Source organism: Saccostrea echinata, unplaced genomic scaffold, assembly GCF_033153115.1.
Source record: "Saccostrea echinata isolate AGI-Se365-2 ecotype Australia unplaced genomic scaffold, CSIRO_AGI_Sech_v1 ptg000002l, whole genome shotgun sequence".
In the NCBI taxonomy this organism is placed as follows: Eukaryota; Metazoa; Mollusca; class Bivalvia; order Ostreida; family Ostreidae; genus Saccostrea; species Saccostrea echinata.
In genome coordinates this window covers 11,015,852-11,036,249 of record NW_026889751.1, presented here as the reverse complement: position 1 = coordinate 11,036,249, position 20,398 = coordinate 11,015,852, and the positions used below count along the sequence as shown (strand labels likewise).

The window sequence follows — 20,398 nt, the reverse complement described above, 5'->3', positions numbered from 1 at the left end:
ACATTATCAACAAGACATAATCATTCAATCGCAGAGTGGTCTCAGAGCAGTCCCAGAAAGTGGACTTGGAAAGCAGTTGGAGAATTCCTAGCAGAAAGATCAATCCAAGTATGCAGCCAGGTCAGCAAGTCAGTGAGAAAGTGAGCCAGACTGACTCTCCTGTGTTTGCTTCATGCATCAATGTACAAATCAGTCCCAGAAAACCCTGTGTCTGCTGGGTTTACTCTCTGAGGCAGATCCTGGGGACTGCTTTAATGGATTGCTTAGGTGTCTCATTAGTACTCTTCAGGTAGAATCTTTTAAGGTCTTCACACCCTCTTAACCATAAGACAATTTAAGGTAGAGAGAGATTGGAACAAGGGAAAAGAATAATTTAACACCCCAAAATTATTAAGAAAGCAGCCTTACATTTTTTAACTCATAGGATATGCAAAGTCATTTTACCTTTGTGCTTCATTTAAGATGTCAAATTTTAACAACAAGAGGTGTATATGATAATCTCAATACCAAATTATTAAAACTCAAGCTTATTTGGTACTAACCTTGAAAGTTGGTATAAAATTGGCACCAAATTTTCTACCTCTTCAACTAGAGTTGTATTTAACTGTAATTCCTTGAAAACAAGAGGAAAAAAATAATCCTAACATGAAGCTTTAACCTTCTGGTTCTAGATTATGATTATTTTCAGTACTTCTAGATTACTATCACTTCAAATTCTCATGGGAGGAGTCAAGAGTAACTCAGTATCAAACCTACAGACCTAGAGTTCCAGCATACCATCTGTTGACAATAATTGATACATTTAAGTTGTAAAATACAAGTATTTCGGGCCCTATCAGATTTCCTTTATCTTTAATAATTCCCAAAATCAAGTTTTCATGAAAAGTTTGGTTCTGTGCAATAGCTTTTGAGACGAAGCCAAAAATTTCAATTTGAAAAGTTACAACTACAAGCAATACTAAAACCATTATTAGGAAAGCTCACTTTTGCCTCTACCTTTGGTAAACTAAGCATTAGTCCAATGAAGTACATTTTTCTCATATAAGACACACAAAAAACGAAATATGACGTACCTCAAAAGTAAGATGTAATGCTATAAACACAGCTGGTATCTGCACAAACAACACAGCAGAAGTGTTTATTGAAGACGGGAAGGAGTGTTTCGAGGTCTGTAACAAGTCAATGGGTGACTGGAATCCCAAACTGTTCTCAAACACAGACTTCACTAACTTGTGGTGGTCAGAACTTATCATTGTATCCCAATCCTTAAAAAAAGAAAAGAAGCTTTGTTTGAATCTGAATAATACAGTCTGATTTTTAAGATTTGAATTGAAAGATGTGTGCTTACATCCTCTGAGCCCTGATCTGATTGTCTTGGTTTTTTGGCCAGCATTAATGGTGAAGCTGATATGTCTGCATCTTCCTGCAAAGAGGCATTTCAAATCAACGAAGAAAAAAGCTATAAGAGTGAGTATCCTACCAGTAGTCAATGTAACACTTTCACTATGAATGTAAAAAATGTTTTCTGTGCATTTCTTTGGGATAAATTAATTTTTGTGATTTATGATATAGATACGACTTTTTTTTATAATTTCGGTAAAAATTCTGCAGGATTCAGACATTACGAACTCCTTTCTGGGGATACAAATAAACTTAAAACCATACCTGACGAGTCAAAGCTAATCTGGATGTGTCATATCCCATGAGTCCAAACAAAGTTTTGGTAAAAAGGGCCCACTCTGACTGGTTCACTAACCCTCCTGGAGTATTTCTGGCTGTGTACCATTTACCAAGGATAGTGATGGCAACATCTCGTGGCAGCATGTGTCTAAGTGACAGTAAACTTTTCTCGACTGAAATTAAATTTCAAATTAAAGTCAAAAGCATGGTTCAACAAACAAACAAAAAAATATGCAATAAGAATGTTCTAGTATTGACCATCAATGGCCTAAAATATATAGGTTAATAGGGATAAAATTACTTAATTAATTACATGTAGTAAAGTTTGTTACCGACCGTCTATATAAATATAACTGGTTACCGTAATTAATCTCATAGACAATGAGGCTTCACCTAGCCATCTTTCAAACTGACCAACCTGATGTACATGTATGTATTTCTGTCGATGGACAGAAACAAACCTGATAAATAATTTTTTTTCTCAAGGACCATACTTTAAGAGACATATATGTATACACTGCAATAAATGATACCTAATATTGAGATGTTATGCATTGGCCATATTGTTCTTATCAACCTGTCGGTAGAAATTATCTGGATTTCTTTGATTGTCATTGTATATCTTAAACGCACTTTAAGTACACTTTGACAAATTTCTGCAGAAAATTGTGATAACATAGATGGTGTAAATTAATCTCACATGAAAAATATACATCTACTGTATCCTTAATCAAAGAAATTTCAATTTTTATTGGTTTAAACATGATGCAATACTGAGGGCATGTGAAAATTTATATTGGGCAATATGGCCAATGCATAACATCTCAATATTAGGTATCATTTACCTTACCTAATTAGAAATTGGAATTCTGCAGAATTATGACCCCAATGAAAAAATTACGTTTACAGTACTGTATATACTCGCCTATAAGTTGTTTTTTTTTTGGAGCTAAACTTTGGTCCAAAACTCTTTAGAGGGTCAAGTCCTCTAATATAAGCTTTATAAAAAATACAACCGACTTATAGGCAGACTGACTTATATGTGAGTATATACAGTATACAAAAACATCATGTATGATTCTTACTCCCAGGTGAGGCTGAGGATTTTGGCATCACTGCTCTACACATACTGCCATTAATTAATTCCTTCAATGAAGAAATAAACAAGAAGATTTTATATATATATGTGAATCATAAAAGCATGTAGTTTACAGGATCACAAGAATCTTGAGATTAAAAGTTTCTCAATAATATTTTAGTCAAACCTTGTTATCTTAAATTTGATTTGAGTGAGAAAAAAACTTCAGAATATTCAAGGATTCGATTTATTGTGGTTAAAATACATTAAAAAGAAAAGGGGGTTGGGGGGGTTGGGGGGGTTGGGGTTGGATTTTTAACTCACTCAAGATATCAGTGTTGGAAATACTGAAGTTCAACTGTTTTGATTTCGTAAGGATGACTTACGATAGTGAACCTGGCCCCCACATTATCTCTCAAGCCTTGTATATAACTAGAATGTGTTGGAAATTCATCAAAGTGTGAGGAATCCTCCAAATCTGTTTGTACTGGTGAAAGTCTAGTTATCTACAAAAACAAAAGGTTCATGGAATACAATGCTGCTTACCTGACACAGATATTTTCAAGCTTAATTGAAATACCTTATTAATGTTCACCCTAAAACACTTGAAACTTTTTTCAACATTTCCAAAGAAGAAGGCAATCACAAATCACATTGCCCTTTGCCATATGAATATGTAAAATAACACCTTTTGGTCACTCCCAACTATCAAATCAATATTTTACAAGGTCTTTGATGAAAGGAACTAAAATAAAATGATTAATTACTATGAAAGGACCTTAGACCATTCAGAGCAACTGTTAAATCAATGCATATGTCGGAAGTAACTTTGATCTACACAAGTAGCTCTGCAATAAAACAATACACTGAACATGAATGACTATATATAAAGTTGCTTGTGTGTTAATTTGAAAATTATAGTCTTGAAGTCTTGAAATTTATTGGAGAGAAATGATTATAACCCTTGAACAATTAAATGTTGCAATAAATTTGGTTCCATCCCATGCACAGCACACCCCACTGATGCTCACAACAAAAGCCCACTTTGGAAAAGCTAAGTTGAAAAAGTCATGCATGAAATATACATTATACAATATTTTGAAATCTTACCTCTTCATCAAATCCTGCTTGATCCATAGCACTAGGGGGTCTGCTGGAGGTAAATATTCCTCCCCTCTGTGGGCTATTGATGGGGGTGACAGGTTTCAGCATATTTATAGAGCCTGATCCAAGAGGCAGTGTTGAAACATGAAGCCGATTTATCTGAATAATTTATAGTTACAGTGTTCACGATATGTCAGAAATTCATTTAAAAATTGTTAAAAATCAAAGGTTTAGAGAACAGAAATACATTTTGATTGAAAATAAAATGAAAACTGACTAAATAAAGTTTAAAAGTTTGATATAGATGCAGATTTTAAAAAGAACTAAAATGCTTTAAAATCACTTTCCTAAATGCAAAAGAAGCATTGGTAAATTATCTAAGGAAAAAATCTTTGCTTATTTGACTGCAATGGACATAAAGTGTGTGTGTTGGGGGGGGGGGGTGTCTTTTTTTGTATAACCACAATGATCAACAAAAAAAAAAGACCCATCTGTCTTTTTATTAGTGTGAAAAAAAAATCAACTCAAAATAGGTTCATCAGAACTAATTTTCAAAGCCAAGAAACTATTTTATCATAAATGCATCAGATAACTAATAATGGGTGTAAATTTTCCTATCAGTGTCTATAAATGGTCTTTCTGGCAAATAAATAAAAATTACATCTACAAAGAGTTTTTAGTTTTTTTAAAAATCAGCAAATGGCTGGTGTTGAATCTGAAACCTAGAATGGATACACTACTTTATTTATCATACCTTGGTAACACCACTGTAGATAAATAATACTCCATTTGGATCAAGTATCACCAACAGATTTAAACTCTACAACAAAAAGTTACTATCATAAAATAGTAATAATACAATGTAATAATTAACACATTTATTTAATCTATTTCATACATTGTAAAAATACCCATAACCTATGATCATAAATACATGTACATACGAGGGGTGATCAAAAAGTTCACGAACTATCTCTATATTTACAAAACCTCAAATCAGATCAGAATGAAATTTGACAAGCATATAGTCACACACATGTTCTACAAATAACATATGTTAAATAATGTTTTGCTCCGTGTTTGTGACGTCACAATGTGAAAATGACGTCAATATGTAGGTCACTTGCGACAAAAAATGGTTGACTCAGTCGTACTCGAGCAACGAACGGCTGTAAAGTTTAACGTATATCTTGGAAATTCCTTTGCAGTAGAATATGATAATTTGTACAAGGTTTATGAAGACAAAAGACTTACCAGAAGTTCAATCAATAATTGGATTGATTGTTTAAGTAAAGGCAGGGAGACGGTTAAAAATGATGTTTGTTCTGTTGCCCAGCGAAAGCAAGCCGGGGAAAAGATGTGTCCTTAGTTGAGCAATTTGTTATGAAACATCGTCAAGTAACAGTTAGAAAAATGGTTGTATATCTTAACAATAATATAATTATTAAATCTCTAAAATATCGTGTACTTTAGACTTTAAACATATGAGCTATGATAAAAAGAAGGCGCCCATACTTTATCCACATTGGATAAACGACTCTCCCGAGACAGAGGACTCGGGTTGTGATGGGTCATCATACTAATTGTGGGAAGGGATATCCTTATCCACCCATCCTATTGCCGAGATTTGGCCATTTCTGACAGATGGACTGTTTTTGTTATAGAAAATAACTTGCATGGTAAGAAATATAAGACTCGGAAAAATCTTTTAGCTTCTCTGAACAGACTGCTTCGGAGCATGTCACGTGACTGCCTGGATCACGTGATTCGCGCACGGGCAGAACAATGGCAGATATGCATTAAAATCGGAGAGGACTACTTTAAAAAATAATAAACACTGAAACTTCATTTTATTTCTTTTAAAGAAGTAATTCAATTAGTTCGCGAACTTTTTGATCACCCCTCGTACATTTAAAATAAATACATAAATTAAGGTTTTGTCTAAGGTCAAGATGTCCAAAAATTTATTTTTACAATAGCTCCAAAACTATGTGAGATATAAGGTTAAAACTTTTACAGTTTATAAATATATCATTGATTAACAGATAGAAAGTATCACTTTAAAACAAATATTTAAAAAAATATATTTTTTGAGAAAAAAAATTTCAAAAAATTTGCATATTTTTTAAAAAATGCACCTGCTTAATTCTGTACTTTTAGTGAAAACCATCATTGCAAAAATAATATACGTTTATCAATGGAGGGCAAGTTGGACATGAATGGTCTCTGAAAGGCTGTTATTGAAAGCATGACATGTTTAAAGAGAAGACCCCTATAAAATCCGCCATTTGCAATGTACTTTCGGTTTCAAATCTTAACATGTGGACATAATAAACAGGGAAAACAACTTTCCAGAGGCTATCAAAGTCCAACTTGCCCTTCATTGATAAACATATATTGTTTCTGCAATGATAGCTTTCACTAAAAGTACGGAATTAATTAGGTGTACTTTTTAAAAAATATATGCATTTTTTAAAAAAGAATTTTTCTCGATAAATATTTTTTTAAAAGTATTTGTTATCAAGTGATAATTTCTATCTGTTAATCAATGATATATTTATAAACTGTAAAAGTTTTTACTTTATAAACCACATAGTTTTGGAGCTATTGTAAAAATAAATTTCTGGACATGTTGACATTTGGCAAAACCTTAACATGCATGTTAATTTTGTTTACCTCAATTGGAAGGGCATCTTTAGCAGGGATAATAGAAACAGACCCAAATATCAATTGACTCAAATCGTTGCTCTCCTCAAACTTAACACATCTACAAAATATTGTAATAGCTGATTAGATTAAATATAACCAAACACCTTAAGAAAGAAAATTTATTTCAATACAGTCAAAACTATTCTTGTTTCCAGAATTCACTTGCTTTGAATTGCAACTTTTATCCAAATTAGCTATCTTTTTATAATATCAGTATTCAGATATTTCAACAACCTTTTGATATATACATAAGTAAATAATATAAGCCATCAGATTGATATTAAACTCTCTTATTAAAAAATACTTATTGGAGATGAAATTGTGTAAAGTACTAATAGTAACTCTCTGACTAGCATTTCCAGTGAAGTTTCATATCTTTCTACTACATGTAACTCTTCAAAACATTTTTACATGATTTGTTGTCTATAGGACAAAAGGTAAGACAGATGTGATTTGACTCACTGTAATTGTTGTCTGTATGACACAAGGTAACACAAACATGATTTGACTTACCGTAATTGTTGTCTACATGACACAAAGTAACACAGACGTGATTTGACTTACTGTAATTGTTGTCTGTATGACACAAGGTAACACAGATGTAATTTGACTTACCGTAATTGTTGTCTATATGACACAAGGAAACACAGACATGATTTGACTTACTGTAAGGCCAAACAAAAAAATATGTGTGGTTCTGGTTACACCTCCAAAAAAATTAGGGTAGGTAGGTAGGGTCTTTTTTTTTTATTAACAAAATGATTTTCTTAATTTTTCTAAATAATACCTATCACTCCTTTGCAAGTGGCATTTAGATGTGGTGTGATAATATACTAGTCAATATTGGTAGGGGACACCTACATGCTAGCTTGCTTTGGTTTTAACACTATTAAACACTTGCACGATGTTTTGCAAAGAGGCCGTCATTGCTGAAACTAAAACTTCAACCGGAGCCATTGATAGAAATCTGGGAAAATTCCGGAAAAAAAATGAAAATTGCCGCAAAAAAGTTTAGGGTCGGGGGTATAAAAAAGGGACGGTCGGGTAACCGAAACCACACATATTTTTTTATTTGGCCTAATTGTTGTCTATATGACACAAAGTAACACAAACATGATTTTGACTTACTGTAATTGTTGTCTGTATGACACAAGGTAACACAGACATGTCTTAACTTACCGTAATTGTTGTCTGTATGACACAAGGAAACACAGACATGACTTGACTTACCATAATTGTTGTCTGTATGACACAAGGAAACACAGACATGACTTGACCTACCATAATTATTGTCTGTATGACATAAGGTAACACAGACATGTCGTAACTTACCATAATTGTTGTCTGTATGACATAAGATAACACAGACATGATTTGACTTACTGTAATTGTTGTCTGTATGACACAAGGTAACACAGACATGATTTGACTTACTGTAATTGTTGTCTGTATGACACAAGGTAACACAGACATGATTTGACTTACTGTAATTGTTGTCTGTATGACACAAGGTAACACAGACATGATTTGACTTACCGTAATTGTTGTCTGTATGACACAAGGTAAAATAGACATCATTTGACTTACCGTAATTGTTGTCTGTATGACACAAGGTAACACAGACATCATTTGACTTACCGTAATTTTTGTCTGTATGACACAAGGTAACATAGACATCATTTGACTTACCGTAATTGTTGTCTGTATGACACAAGGTAACACAGAGATCATTTCACTTACCGTAATTGTTTTCTGTATGACACAAAGTAACACAGACATCATTTGACTTACCGTAATTGTTGTCTGTATGACACAAGGTAACACAGACATCATTTGATTTGACTTACCGAACTTGTTGTCTGTATGACACAAGGTAACACAGACATGATTTGACTTACCGTAATTGTTGTCTGTATGACACAAGGTAACACAGACATCATTTGACTTACCGTAATTGTTGTCTGTACGACACAAGGTAACACAGACATCATTTGACTTACCGTAATTGTTGTCTGTATGACACGAGGTAACACAAGTATTGCTGTCCACAGAGGTCTTTCATCTGGAAAACTTTGCTAGACTTTCCCAAGGATCCATCTCTAAAACAGATAATTGTTCAACTAAATAACAACATGAATTTTTTATTCAGATAAAATATCATATTATGTTGCATCCATTGAATGGCTTTTAGAAGATTTTACATATACTGCCTCTTGGAATAGTTCAGAAATGCCTAAAAAATGTGAAATGCAAGGGTATGATGTGCATTTGGAAAACTGTCCAAAATGACTTTCTGATGCACCATGCCCTAATGTGGATCAATTGAAAAGGTTTGAGGATTCTACACCAAAAAGTGTGAGAAATATTTAAAAATCAAGGCAAGTTTTAATGAATGATTTAGGGAGTATTTTACCTTAAAAAAACATGAATGGCATATGTATAAAATTCTGAAGCAGCATCTGAAGTGTAGAGATCAGTATGTGAGCCTACCCAGTTTTAAAATATTTGCAAGCATTAAGTTAAATATACATGTAAATGATAATTTCAAATGAACTTACCTAATTGCTGGTGCAGGCTCTGTCCAGATGTGTTCCAAACAGACTTCTGGTCTCAGAGGTTCTACCCATTCTGTAAAGCTTTCATTGATGAGGGAAACATTATTTGAGCAAACAGGTGGTGTTCGGAAGTAATTTCCTGAATGTCTGCCTATGCTTGGAGATGGTGTGTGAAATCGATGAAGAGAGCCACTTGTTATAGCTGGTGATTGAGATCTAATATGATATACAAAAAAAATAATAATAATAAAATCAAGGATTGCAACTGGTGACTCCCACTCATAATGGTACATGTAGTAATTCATTGAAAACACACAATGTTGATTTGCATGCATTTTAAATGATTTAAAACTTGATGATGTGTTGAAGATTGTGTCTCTAAGATATAAATGTTGATTATTTAATTGTGTCTCTTAAAAGAATGTTGGACTAATTAGAGCTCTAAAGGCAAGACTTGGGGAAGGGGGGATTACCGAGCTGTACCTCAGAAGTAGGCTAATAATAGTTATACATGTATCATCACAAAGTCACCTTACTGTGTACAAAGCATCGTCCTAAACCTTGCATAGAATGATAAAGAAATCACTTCAATGATAATTATTAAATCTGTTTGATAATCTTACGCCATTTCCAATATTTTTCGATAATTGAAAACAGCTGTATTGCATAATCATGAATTTGAAATTCTCCAGCACATATTGACAATTTATGCATTGTTCCATCACATGAAGTCACTGACACATAATCACTCTGCGTCGATAATAAATGCAGAAATTTTCAGAATATATTGTCATCAGACTAAGAATTCTTGAAAACTATTGATTCCTTGGCAAATCAAAACACTTAACATACCTAGAAATCATTGGACTGATAGGTTGAGGAAGATGGAGGCACCCAGGTGAACTAATCCTCCCTGAAAAACTTCTCATTGGGGACACACTGGGTGACTGGGAGGAAATGTTTCCAAAGTAACGTGAACTGCAGCTGGACTGATTGTTTAGTGGGGTCCCGGGAACAGGATGATACAGGCTATTGTCCAGTGAACCACATACTAAGTTACAGTCCTACAAGATTGGAAAATTTACAAAATGATTGATTCTGGTTTTATTCAACTAAAACGACTTGTAATTAGGAATATTCTATCTTCTTCCAGACTTTCTGAAAACAAAATTGTCAAAAATATAGCATGTATATTTGTGTTAAATCTACTTGTACTTACTTCAAATTTAGCCCTCTGAATTTTCCAGGCTGAATGAACTCCTAACTGTGTGTCATACATCAGTGCTAAAGATGGTTCTACACTGGTAAATACAATGTGCTGAGAAGTGTCTGTCATGTAGGATACCTTCAACCCACTGCTGGTATCTGTGTAAACAAACGCAAGCATGACCTGCAACTTTCTAATAATTCATAATCAGCTGTAATCATAATGCATAAAAAAACCAATTCATGACAAAGGTATGCATGTATTTTCAAAGGATTTTTATTTTTGTTTTGCTAAAATTTCATCAAATCAGTCATTTAAATACCCACATAAGGTAAGGTTTAATAATCGTCATAGTAATTATCATGTTTATTGACCAATATTTGCATAGATGACATAAATAAGGGAAAAAATACTTTGTTTAGATGCTGCAATAACTGAAACATTTCATGAAATCAAACATTGACCAAACTTCTACAGATATTGCATCTGGGGATGCATATCAGTAATAGTAATGGATAAATACAGCCATGGTCTTTCTGTACTTCAGGAGCATTTTTAAAATAGATTTTTCTCTATATGATCCTATATAACACTCTGACCCCCTACTGTGGCCCCACCCAAGCCATGATTTCAATAAACATGATAGGACACTGAATGATGATGCTTGAATATTAACATGACTAATAGTGGGCATTTTTCACCTCTTTCCTACATAATCCCATCTAAAATTTTGTCTCCCTATCATAGCCATATCCTAGCCCAAAGTCACTTGTCCCTTTCAGCTCAGATAACCTAATAATGCCACACTGAAATACATACAGAAAAGTACTCACTTGTTCTCATTATGACAGGTGAAACTTCATCCAAGCAATGTAACATACTGAACACTGTGGTCTGATTTGGGAAATTTCTACAAATATTAATAATTAGAGTTTCTATAATCACACTTTTGCTCCACTTTCCTTCATAGCATAGAGTATAATTGGACCTGCATTACTGCAAAATGTTCAAAGCATTTGCAGTAAAACGATTACACAAATAATGTATTCTTTGAGAAGATGAAAAATATGCCCATGAGCCAAAATGCTTTCCCGAGTCACAAATAAATACATGTACATGTATGTCGATAAATGACACCCCTTATTTTAAACATCAATGAAAAGTAAAAGACTGAAACAATTCAAATTTATATTACATTGAAGTAAAGGGCTTGCCAACTCCTATAAATAGACTTCTAAATGTCCAAGGGTAAAGAAAAAGACTTGTGAAGATTTAATGATTTTTCCATAGCTTTGGTCACTAGGGGCTTTGGAATAGTTACCAAGAAATTCATAATTTATGTTTTCCTCAAATCTTAAATAATTAGGGATGTCAATTTTGTCAATAATTCATATTCGAATATTCAATGAAAGTATTCGAATATATTCGAATATTCGATAAAATAAATAAAATCAGTTTTCTTTTAAATATGCATCATCCTACTCATGACAGGTTTAGCGTAGTATACTTATATTGGAAGTAAAATTGTATGAAGACTTTTGTAGTTGTACAATAAGAAATTCCATTTGATATTTGTCAATGTTTGAAATAAATAATTGATTTAAATATAGAAAAGTATAATTTTAACAAATGAAACATGTGTATTTATAGTAGCTCCAACTGAGGAACCAGTTGTCTTACCAAAGGCAAGATAGTCGTAACGGTATATTGTTCAGATTTCAATACATAGAGCATTATTGTACAATTCTTTAACACCCTATTCAAAACAAAATACATATAATTTAGTAAATCTGTAAGATAAGAAAGCAGTGAAAGAAATCAGGCGATCGAAATTGATCCCTAGTAAATTAAACAGAGATAATTCCAGCTCTGTTCTTAGCGAAATTTATTAATCACAGTACTTCTTTTTATGAAATCTGAAAAATACCGAATATTCGAATCTTAAATTCATATTCAAATATCGACTCATCGAATGAATATTCGAATGTTCAAATATTTGTTGCCATCCCTATAAATAATATATATACCAAAATCACTTGAAATTCATTGAGGTGTGCCAAAGAAAACATAGTTTGCCAGTTACAAAGTATGGATAGTAAAAAGGTATTCCAAGCAACTCTGTGACTAAAAACTTTTAATACAGCAAGCAATTATATTCAACCCTGTCTTCATCTAAATGACTGGAAAATTTTATTTTTAAACAAAGAAATTGGAACCTTCATAAACGAGCAAGATTTTTCCCTGTATAATCAGTATTACAATGCTGTTTACCTTTTACTGTTACTTGACTCTGCTACTGACACTGTTCTTTCAAAGAGGAGGCCATTCTTCATCTTCCAAGCATTTGCAATCTAAATCATGATAATAACCATGGCAATGCTGATCATTTACATCATAAACCATTACACAGAATTATGTATTTTGAGGTAGTCTACTTGTATATCGAGATTTTTTCTACATTGGTAGTGGGATTTAAAAAAAAAAAAAAATGCAAATTTTTAAATTAAAGAGAATTTTACAGTTAATTTGTTTAGATACTATGGGAACATAGTTACTGAAAGACAGAATTATGTTCCTTGGTTTATTTACTTAAGAAATTTATTAAAATTCAAAAATCAAAACTGTTGGAGGAGTACCATGTCATAAAGGAATTTTACAGGTTCTCAATTCATGGTAACCATAGAAATACTGAAATCAAACACTGATCAAAGCTTGAACCTACATGTACATGCATGGCTCAGGTGAGCTAAAAAAGCATCAAATTTCCCTCAAAAACACCAGTGTCTGGATTAATAAATTGCTACATTTTATTGTAGTCTGACAATTCACCAAACTATTTTTTTTTCTCAAACAGGTTTCCTCACCTGAAATGGCAATGCCATGGAGTATTCTTCTCCTGTTTCACAGAAACAACTTACACAGCCCATCTCAACCACACAGATACCTGACTGCAGCTCCCCTAGAAACAAAATCTTGTTTGCATAAAATGTGCTTCAAGGAATCATGCATGTTGTAAAATAAATCCTTAATTTGATTGCATTTCAATAAAAAAGACCTCAACTCCTCAAACATCACTGGGATGAAAACATGAATTATTTACTTTAGAATCCCCCCCCCCCCCCCATTTTCTACATGGATGCTAAGTTCCAAAATTGTTAATCACTGGTTCAGCATTAGTAATTAAAGAGAAACTGTGAAAATATTTAAAGTTGTTTAAACATGCAAACGAGTCAAGAAACAAATCTCATGGTAACAGGTCCATTGAGCAACTCAAAAAAAGCATTCATACTGTGTTAACAATGAAGCATAAATTAATGTGCATAAAATTTACAAAAAAATATCACTGCATCAAAAAGACTATCCAAAAAAAATTTTACATAAAATTTTTGAATGACATATCTAATTCTAAACAAAAATGGGATGTCCAAATAAAAAGCATGTCAGCATCTTTACTTCAGTTTGGCTTTGCCAAAAAGACTGGTGATGGTAATAAAAAAAAATTGTTACATTAAATAACAATTTTGTAAACACTTCAAAGAACTACTAGAGGTCTGCTCCATCCTCCTATGATTGCAAGAGGGCAGAATTAGTAAAATGTGTAAATAACTCAGCACAGTTCTTTTTTTTTTTTTAATTTTTTTAACATCAAATAATGATCCAAGGAAATTTAGCTACCAAGAAAGAAAACCAGAATGCATTTTTTTCAAAGGGTCATAACAACCCCTGGTTTTCAAAGTTACTGTAAACACTCATATCTCACCCTTATGCAGCAGTATTTATAATTCTTACCCTCAATATCCAAGGAATGAGGAGGGTCTGGAATTGTCTCTGTATTTGGTAAAATGAAATCAAACCAAAGTGCCTGAAATGATAGACAATATTTGATGAAAGTATCAATAAAAACCGTAAGTCTCAGATAAAACTGTAGCTCTGTTGGTTTAATTAATAAAGTCTTACAGTTGCACCATTCAATTTTGGTTTTTACATTTAATAACAAAAATACGAATTTTGACTTTTTTTCTAAATTTAAAGTTTGATTCAAGCAAGGCCAAAAGAGTAATAGGATTTGCATTTTGAAAGAATTTAACACAGTATTCCATACTTATAAACTATAGTAAAAACAAAAACCAATACGCTGAAACTCAGTAATAACACATCTGTAATTTGCAATATCCGAAGAGGAAAAATATTACATTTCATAACATGTTAGTAAAAACTGTACAATACATCAATGTTTCTCCAATCAAAAAAATTAATGCAGCATTTCTTGTATGTATCCATATTTTAATGGTTAGAAAAGAATATACTTATTGCAAAATGTGTCATTAAAATTTATGATTGTTGAAATATTTATTTAACATAGTATGGAAATCATTCTGATAACTTCTATCCATTTTCTCATTGAACTTTTTGCCTAATCTCTATAACCTGTAAAGCCTTCTGCACCTAAATAATGCATTACATGCATGTACTTGAACAGCCAGGTACATCCCAAAAGTCTTTACTATTGATACAGTTAGTAATAGTAATTTTGATGGATTAAGGATACTTTATCAATGCTTAAAGCTCTCATGGGCCAGCAGAACTAAGATTTGTAAGCACCAATTTGTTAAAAACAAGAAAGCTCAACTTTACTGTTTTTGTTTTTATAGTTATCATCTAAAAAATTAAGAATATTTTGTTTTGTATATAGCGAGTCCCTGTTCCTTACCTGTAGAACAGGTGTGTCCATGGTGAAGGATTTGAGGATATGCTGCACTCCCCCATGTCCCCCATGGCTCCAAATGACTGTGTTTCCACTCACATATAGCTCTTCATCACAAGTTTCACTGTCCGATGGACAAAGTTTATGCTGCCTTTTGAAGGACCACTGTTCTTTGGGCTGCAAAATAACAAAGATATGTACCCTAAACTTTATAAAGTAAAAAATATCAAAAATTACTCTACCAATGAAAAACATTTAATCAACATTGCATTTATATTTATTGATTGGTCCAAAATATGAGCACATTATGCTGAAGTCAAAGGCAAAATTGTCCTGCTTCATATATTTCTTACTATAACTGACAACTTATTTAACTCCAAAAAGGATAATTCAATTTTCAGAGCATAACAGGCTTATTGATCATCTGAGTATCAATTTTCGCACAATCTCTGCACAACAACCATATTTTAAGACATTTACTACTAGTAAAAGTAATAATAGGAAAACTCACTCCAGGGCAACACAACAACAAACAACCAAGAACCGTAAATGAGGTACAAACACATGAAATTGAATAATAGATGTGATTATTAATTATTCTGTACTAATGATTATTCAAAATCACACACATTGACAATTTAAATTCATCTGCATAGTACTACTGTGGAATCATCATTGTTCATGGTGGACCAATGTTCATGGATTTTGTTGGCCACTCTTACCCATAAATTTACATCCCTTTGTCAATAGATCAATTCACTGAATCCCCTGTTCATAAGAGTTACCCATAAAATTACGTCCCCATGAACCAGTAAAATTTTGCTTGCCCATGAACACTGACGCCCACGAATTAAAATAATTCCACAGCATAAGAAAAATATTATGGACTCAGAATCAAAATTTTTCCACTGTTTATAAAGTTGCAAAGATATCTTCCACATTGAAGCCTGGGAAATTTCATAAAGAAATCAAGAAATGTCTTAATGTACGTATTTTCCTTTGGAAAGTTTAGCAGGTCTAAAAACCAATACTGGGTGGCAAAAATGAAGCAAATAAAAGGATTCCTGTTGTAAATTTCATGAGTAACTTTGGATTAATATTGGTAGTGGATATGATGTATGATAAAAATTCCATCCCTGACCAATTTACTGACACAATGTGGTATATGCACCCCTCAAATGAGAGTCGTCAGTGTTTCATCTGCTCTTAAATTAAGAATTGATGCACTAACAAAGATGTTCTTCCATTAAGTGCACCAAAATCAAGGAAGGTTCCTGATATGAATCATGTGGTCCAGCTTACCCAAACATAAAGTGTCGCTAGGACAACTGGGAAAGTTAAAACTGGTTGCAATTTGAGTCTGGTAAAGGATACCAATTTGTGCGTGCCACCAATAACCAAGGACTCTTGGGAGATGTATTTACTAGGATAAAGGAATCTTTGACCATGGTAAAAATCACTACCAAAGCTTTGGATGAAGAGGATAAATTTTGATATCATAATATGCACTACGTATGTCACAATATATGTGCTATGAAGAGGCATTAACATTATGTCACAAATATATCTAAATACTTAAAGACAACAAACTAACCTTTTTAGAATCAGTGATGGAAATATCTCTGAATGACTTGACCAGGGGCACTCCTTGTTCTGTGCATACATGGTTCTGTACTTGTAGTTCAAATATTCCTGGATGTTTCTCAATATACGTTCTTCCAAATGGTACAAATTCCTGTGTTTCACAGGCTGATATCATATCCTCAATCTCCAGGATGTCGGCTGTTAATCATTCCTTACAAAGTTAAAGAGGGTGTTTCTTAAGATGAAAATGTACAAGTAACACTTTAAACACTCTAGCCCTATCACATAGAACTTTGCTGTAAAAGTCTTATTAAAGATGCCATTTTATATATGAGTTAGTGGTTATGATTCAAGATTATTGATGAACAGAAATCATTTTTGCTTCCTTACATGGGGAAAATGTATGCAAACAAAGAGTTCGAGTCATTTTTTTAGGAAATGTTGGGAATTTCTAAATGAGTAATACACTGTAGATTTTTATTTTTATAGCTGTTTCTCAGGGTTTTCTTATGTTTTTCTAAAATGTGTATTGTAGAGGCTCCAGGGGAAAATTCAAGCATTATGTCTTAAAAGTTATAAGAATCATTACTTGACAGACCCGAGGTTGTGAATGATTAAAATACAGGAAAATATAACGAAAACAGAGGTTGAAGTGAGGAGGATGTCCAAATCGGCGTCCTCCCTTTTGTTGTTTTAGTATTACCGTATATTATATTTAAATAAATAATTATTACACGCCGGGAGCAAGCCCCTGTGCTCTTAAGTTTTTTGTGTAGTGTATAGATCAGCGTACAGGTGTGGTCAGCCCTTCCCCTGTTCTCATTGAATTTACAGTAAATAGTTGACTATGGAGTAGATAGAATAATCTGTGTCTCAGAACAAGCCCTCACCACCGGGTCCGCAGGACAACAGGACAACAGGTTGGAACCACTCGCCCAAATGGGATATAATAGACCATTTGGGGTATAATATCCCAAATGGGATATAAATTTACAGTGCAAAAAATTTAAAATTTTATTTTGGCTACAAATATCATAAATCCGCATCAAAATACTTTAAAAGGAATAACTTTTGGCAAGCAAGTTTTTCTGCAACCCTACATTTTGTTAGATTGATCCCCAAGAAGTTTAGGAACTTCTGAGGGATCAATCTCCTAAACAGTGGGCATACAGAAAAACTTGTTAACCAAAAGCTATTCCTTTTAAAGTATTTTGATGCGGATTTATGATATTTATAGCCAAAATAAAATTTTTATTTTATTGCACTGTAAATTTATATCCCATTTGGGATATTATACCCCAGATGGTCTATTATATCCCATTTGGGCGAGTGGTCCCAACCTGGGACAATGTCTTTTTAACGAAATTAAGAACAATCTATCTAGCGACGGGGAAAATGAGTCCTTACATTTGAAAAGAATAATATCGCCATGGAAATAAAGGGAATATATGTAAGATTATTAATTATTATTTACGTGTACATTTACCGTACCATTTGAGGAGAAGACCCCGAATATTTTAGTGCTCAGTGCCGTTTTCATCCAGCGCGCTTACCATTCAGATTCGAATAAATTGAATTCCACGCCCGATTGAAAATATTTCACTAGATCATCGAATCATGTAGTGAATATCAAATAGGCAAAGTCAATAATTTAAATGAATTCATCACGTCCAGGTCCATGGGAACCTTTTATTTTGAATATGAATTATATTATATTAGAATTACCAATGTATATCTAACATGCCCAAGTTTTTTTTATTGTTTTTTTTTAATTTGAAATCATTAAAAAAAAAAAAGCTAAACCAAAAATAAAAGGAGAAAATCACTAGAATAATATTATAGAAGAATAATACAATATTTTGAACTTTATCAGCAATTTTCAGAATCATTTGTTATCAAAATTCGTCTATATAATAGAAGAATAATAAGATATTTTGAAGGATGACCTTGACCATTGACACATTCACCTCAAAATTAATAAAGGTCATATCTTAGTGCGCTCTCTGCCATGGGCTCATACATTCACTAAGAAAGAAACAAAAGACAACTCTGCAAAAGAGATTGATTCTGACTTTGACCTCTAACTTTTAACATCAAAAGTAATAGGGGTCTTTTCCAGTTTGCGCACCAAATACATGAAGGCTTTGTCAATTAATATATTAAAATAAATTCAAAATAAAAGTAATGTGAATAAATAAGTACTCATTCCAATTATTTATAATGAAGGTATATAAAACTCCGTAAGAAATGAAGTGCATCAAAGTTCCAACTAATTTAAACTTTTAAAAAATAGATGTTACCTTTTCAATTCTTCTTTGACACGCCTTGAAGTTAAACTTAAGGTCAAGATCTAGTAAATGTAAGGTGCCTTCAGATTTCTCAAATTTGAGAAACAAGTTCTTTCAATGATCCTTTACAAATATAGCTTGGTGAAATTAGGTGTATCGGCACTTAATTTTTAAGTAAACTCAACGCAAAAAGATATTTTAAACTGTAATTTTCAATGAAAAATGAAGAAGTCAGGTATAAATATGGGAGTTTTTTTCCATCTCAGAGAAAAGAAAGGTAACAATATTGCCTACAGTCTCTCAGAAAACAGTTTTTCATATCTTCTTGACCTCTTCTTTAAAATGATATTAAATTGAATATAGGTATCGGGGTTACTTTTGACATGATTTCAAATTGAATTCCATGAAAATTCTTCATTTTCATAATGGATCTAACATCAAAAAGACAATCTTAACTCATTTACTATATCTTGACCTTAAATTAAAATAGATTGGACAAAAATAAGTGAATCAGAGTTCAGACTTCCAGATAATTTATGTAAAATGTTAGTCAAGTTACATATTTAAAAATTCTCTTTTTTTTAAATTCTATTTATCTATTTTTTTTTTAAAGGGGGGGGGTGTCTCCATCAGGATAGTAATAAGATAAGCCATTTTCACACATAACACACCCATACACACACCCCCACCTTCACGCACGTGTGTAAACAAATGCACTTTCTTAAATTTTATTATTAAGTAACCAAAAGGAGATACCAACCCACCGACGTCCTCAAAGAAGAAATAGTAAAAACAGTCTCAATCTTCACAAAGGTGTATTATGGAGTCTTGAGCTATTACATAAATGAGGAAAAATTTCATGTCAAATTTTAATTCAAACTGATTGATTGGTCGAGATTGCGCATCATACAAAGAGGGATAACTCATATCTGATGACATATCTGATGATTCTGTTGTTGTTTAATAAAAAGATTAATTTATATATACAGGAGAGAGACAGAGAAAGAGAGAGAGAGAGAGATCTTTAAAATACTTAGTATTCTCTCTATAACACCAGGACTACATTCAGTCATATAGGGTGAATAAAATAAATGATTGGAAACATATTTATTAACCTGCACTAAAAATATAGGCGATGTGAATAAATTTATATAGCTCAGCATATGTCTTTTGATACTGGCTAAATGCCTGCCAAACGTCTCATTGATATCTTAAGTCACAAAAAAGTTATGCCCCAAATGATGCTAAAAATGTCAGGAGTGCAAGCCCTTTTTGTGACATTTTGAAAATTTAATATTTGTTGAAGATCTGCGAAATTTAGACTGTAGTAAATTATGTTTGACCAAGACATGGTCATGGCTGATGCTGAAAAAAATGTTATACCATTTCAGGAGTGCAACAGCAAAATTGTGTTGTTGCTCAAAAACATTGATTTTAAAAATCTGTATGACAAGTCAAAAAAAAAAAAAAAGGTTTTTCAAATGTAAA

The 20,398-nt window shown here is 32.7% G+C and overlaps 1 protein-coding gene across 1 annotated transcript in view; it reads right to left on the bottom strand.

The window, feature by feature from the left end:
• The window catches only part of LOC133172411 (anaphase-promoting complex subunit 1-like), a 36,575-nt gene extending 19,753 nt beyond the window's left edge, over positions 1 to 16,822 (bottom strand). Inside the window, exons 1-19 of the mRNA XM_061307293.1 lie at positions 16,633 to 16,822; positions 15,045 to 15,215; positions 14,123 to 14,195; positions 13,198 to 13,292; positions 12,605 to 12,684; positions 11,167 to 11,243; positions 10,346 to 10,491; positions 9,979 to 10,190; positions 9,130 to 9,342; positions 8,572 to 8,670; positions 6,539 to 6,629; positions 4,617 to 4,682; positions 3,869 to 4,021; positions 3,145 to 3,264; positions 2,766 to 2,826; positions 1,666 to 1,853; positions 1,349 to 1,423; positions 1,074 to 1,265; positions 543 to 613 (exon numbers count right to left, since the gene is read on the bottom strand). Of these exons, the coding sequence (XP_061163277.1) occupies positions 543 to 613; positions 1,074 to 1,265; positions 1,349 to 1,423; positions 1,666 to 1,853; positions 2,766 to 2,826; positions 3,145 to 3,264; positions 3,869 to 4,021; positions 4,617 to 4,682; positions 6,539 to 6,629; positions 8,572 to 8,670; positions 9,130 to 9,342; positions 9,979 to 10,190; positions 10,346 to 10,491; positions 11,167 to 11,243; positions 12,605 to 12,684; positions 13,198 to 13,292; positions 14,123 to 14,195; positions 15,045 to 15,215; positions 16,633 to 16,797 (2,348 nt within the window). The 5' untranslated portion in view covers positions 16,798 to 16,822. The remainder of the gene's footprint in view (positions 1 to 542; positions 614 to 1,073; positions 1,266 to 1,348; positions 1,424 to 1,665; positions 1,854 to 2,765; positions 2,827 to 3,144; positions 3,265 to 3,868; positions 4,022 to 4,616; positions 4,683 to 6,538; positions 6,630 to 8,571; positions 8,671 to 9,129; positions 9,343 to 9,978; positions 10,191 to 10,345; positions 10,492 to 11,166; positions 11,244 to 12,604; positions 12,685 to 13,197; positions 13,293 to 14,122; positions 14,196 to 15,044; positions 15,216 to 16,632) is intronic.
• Positions 16,823 to 20,398: the final 3,576 nt, after the last annotated feature.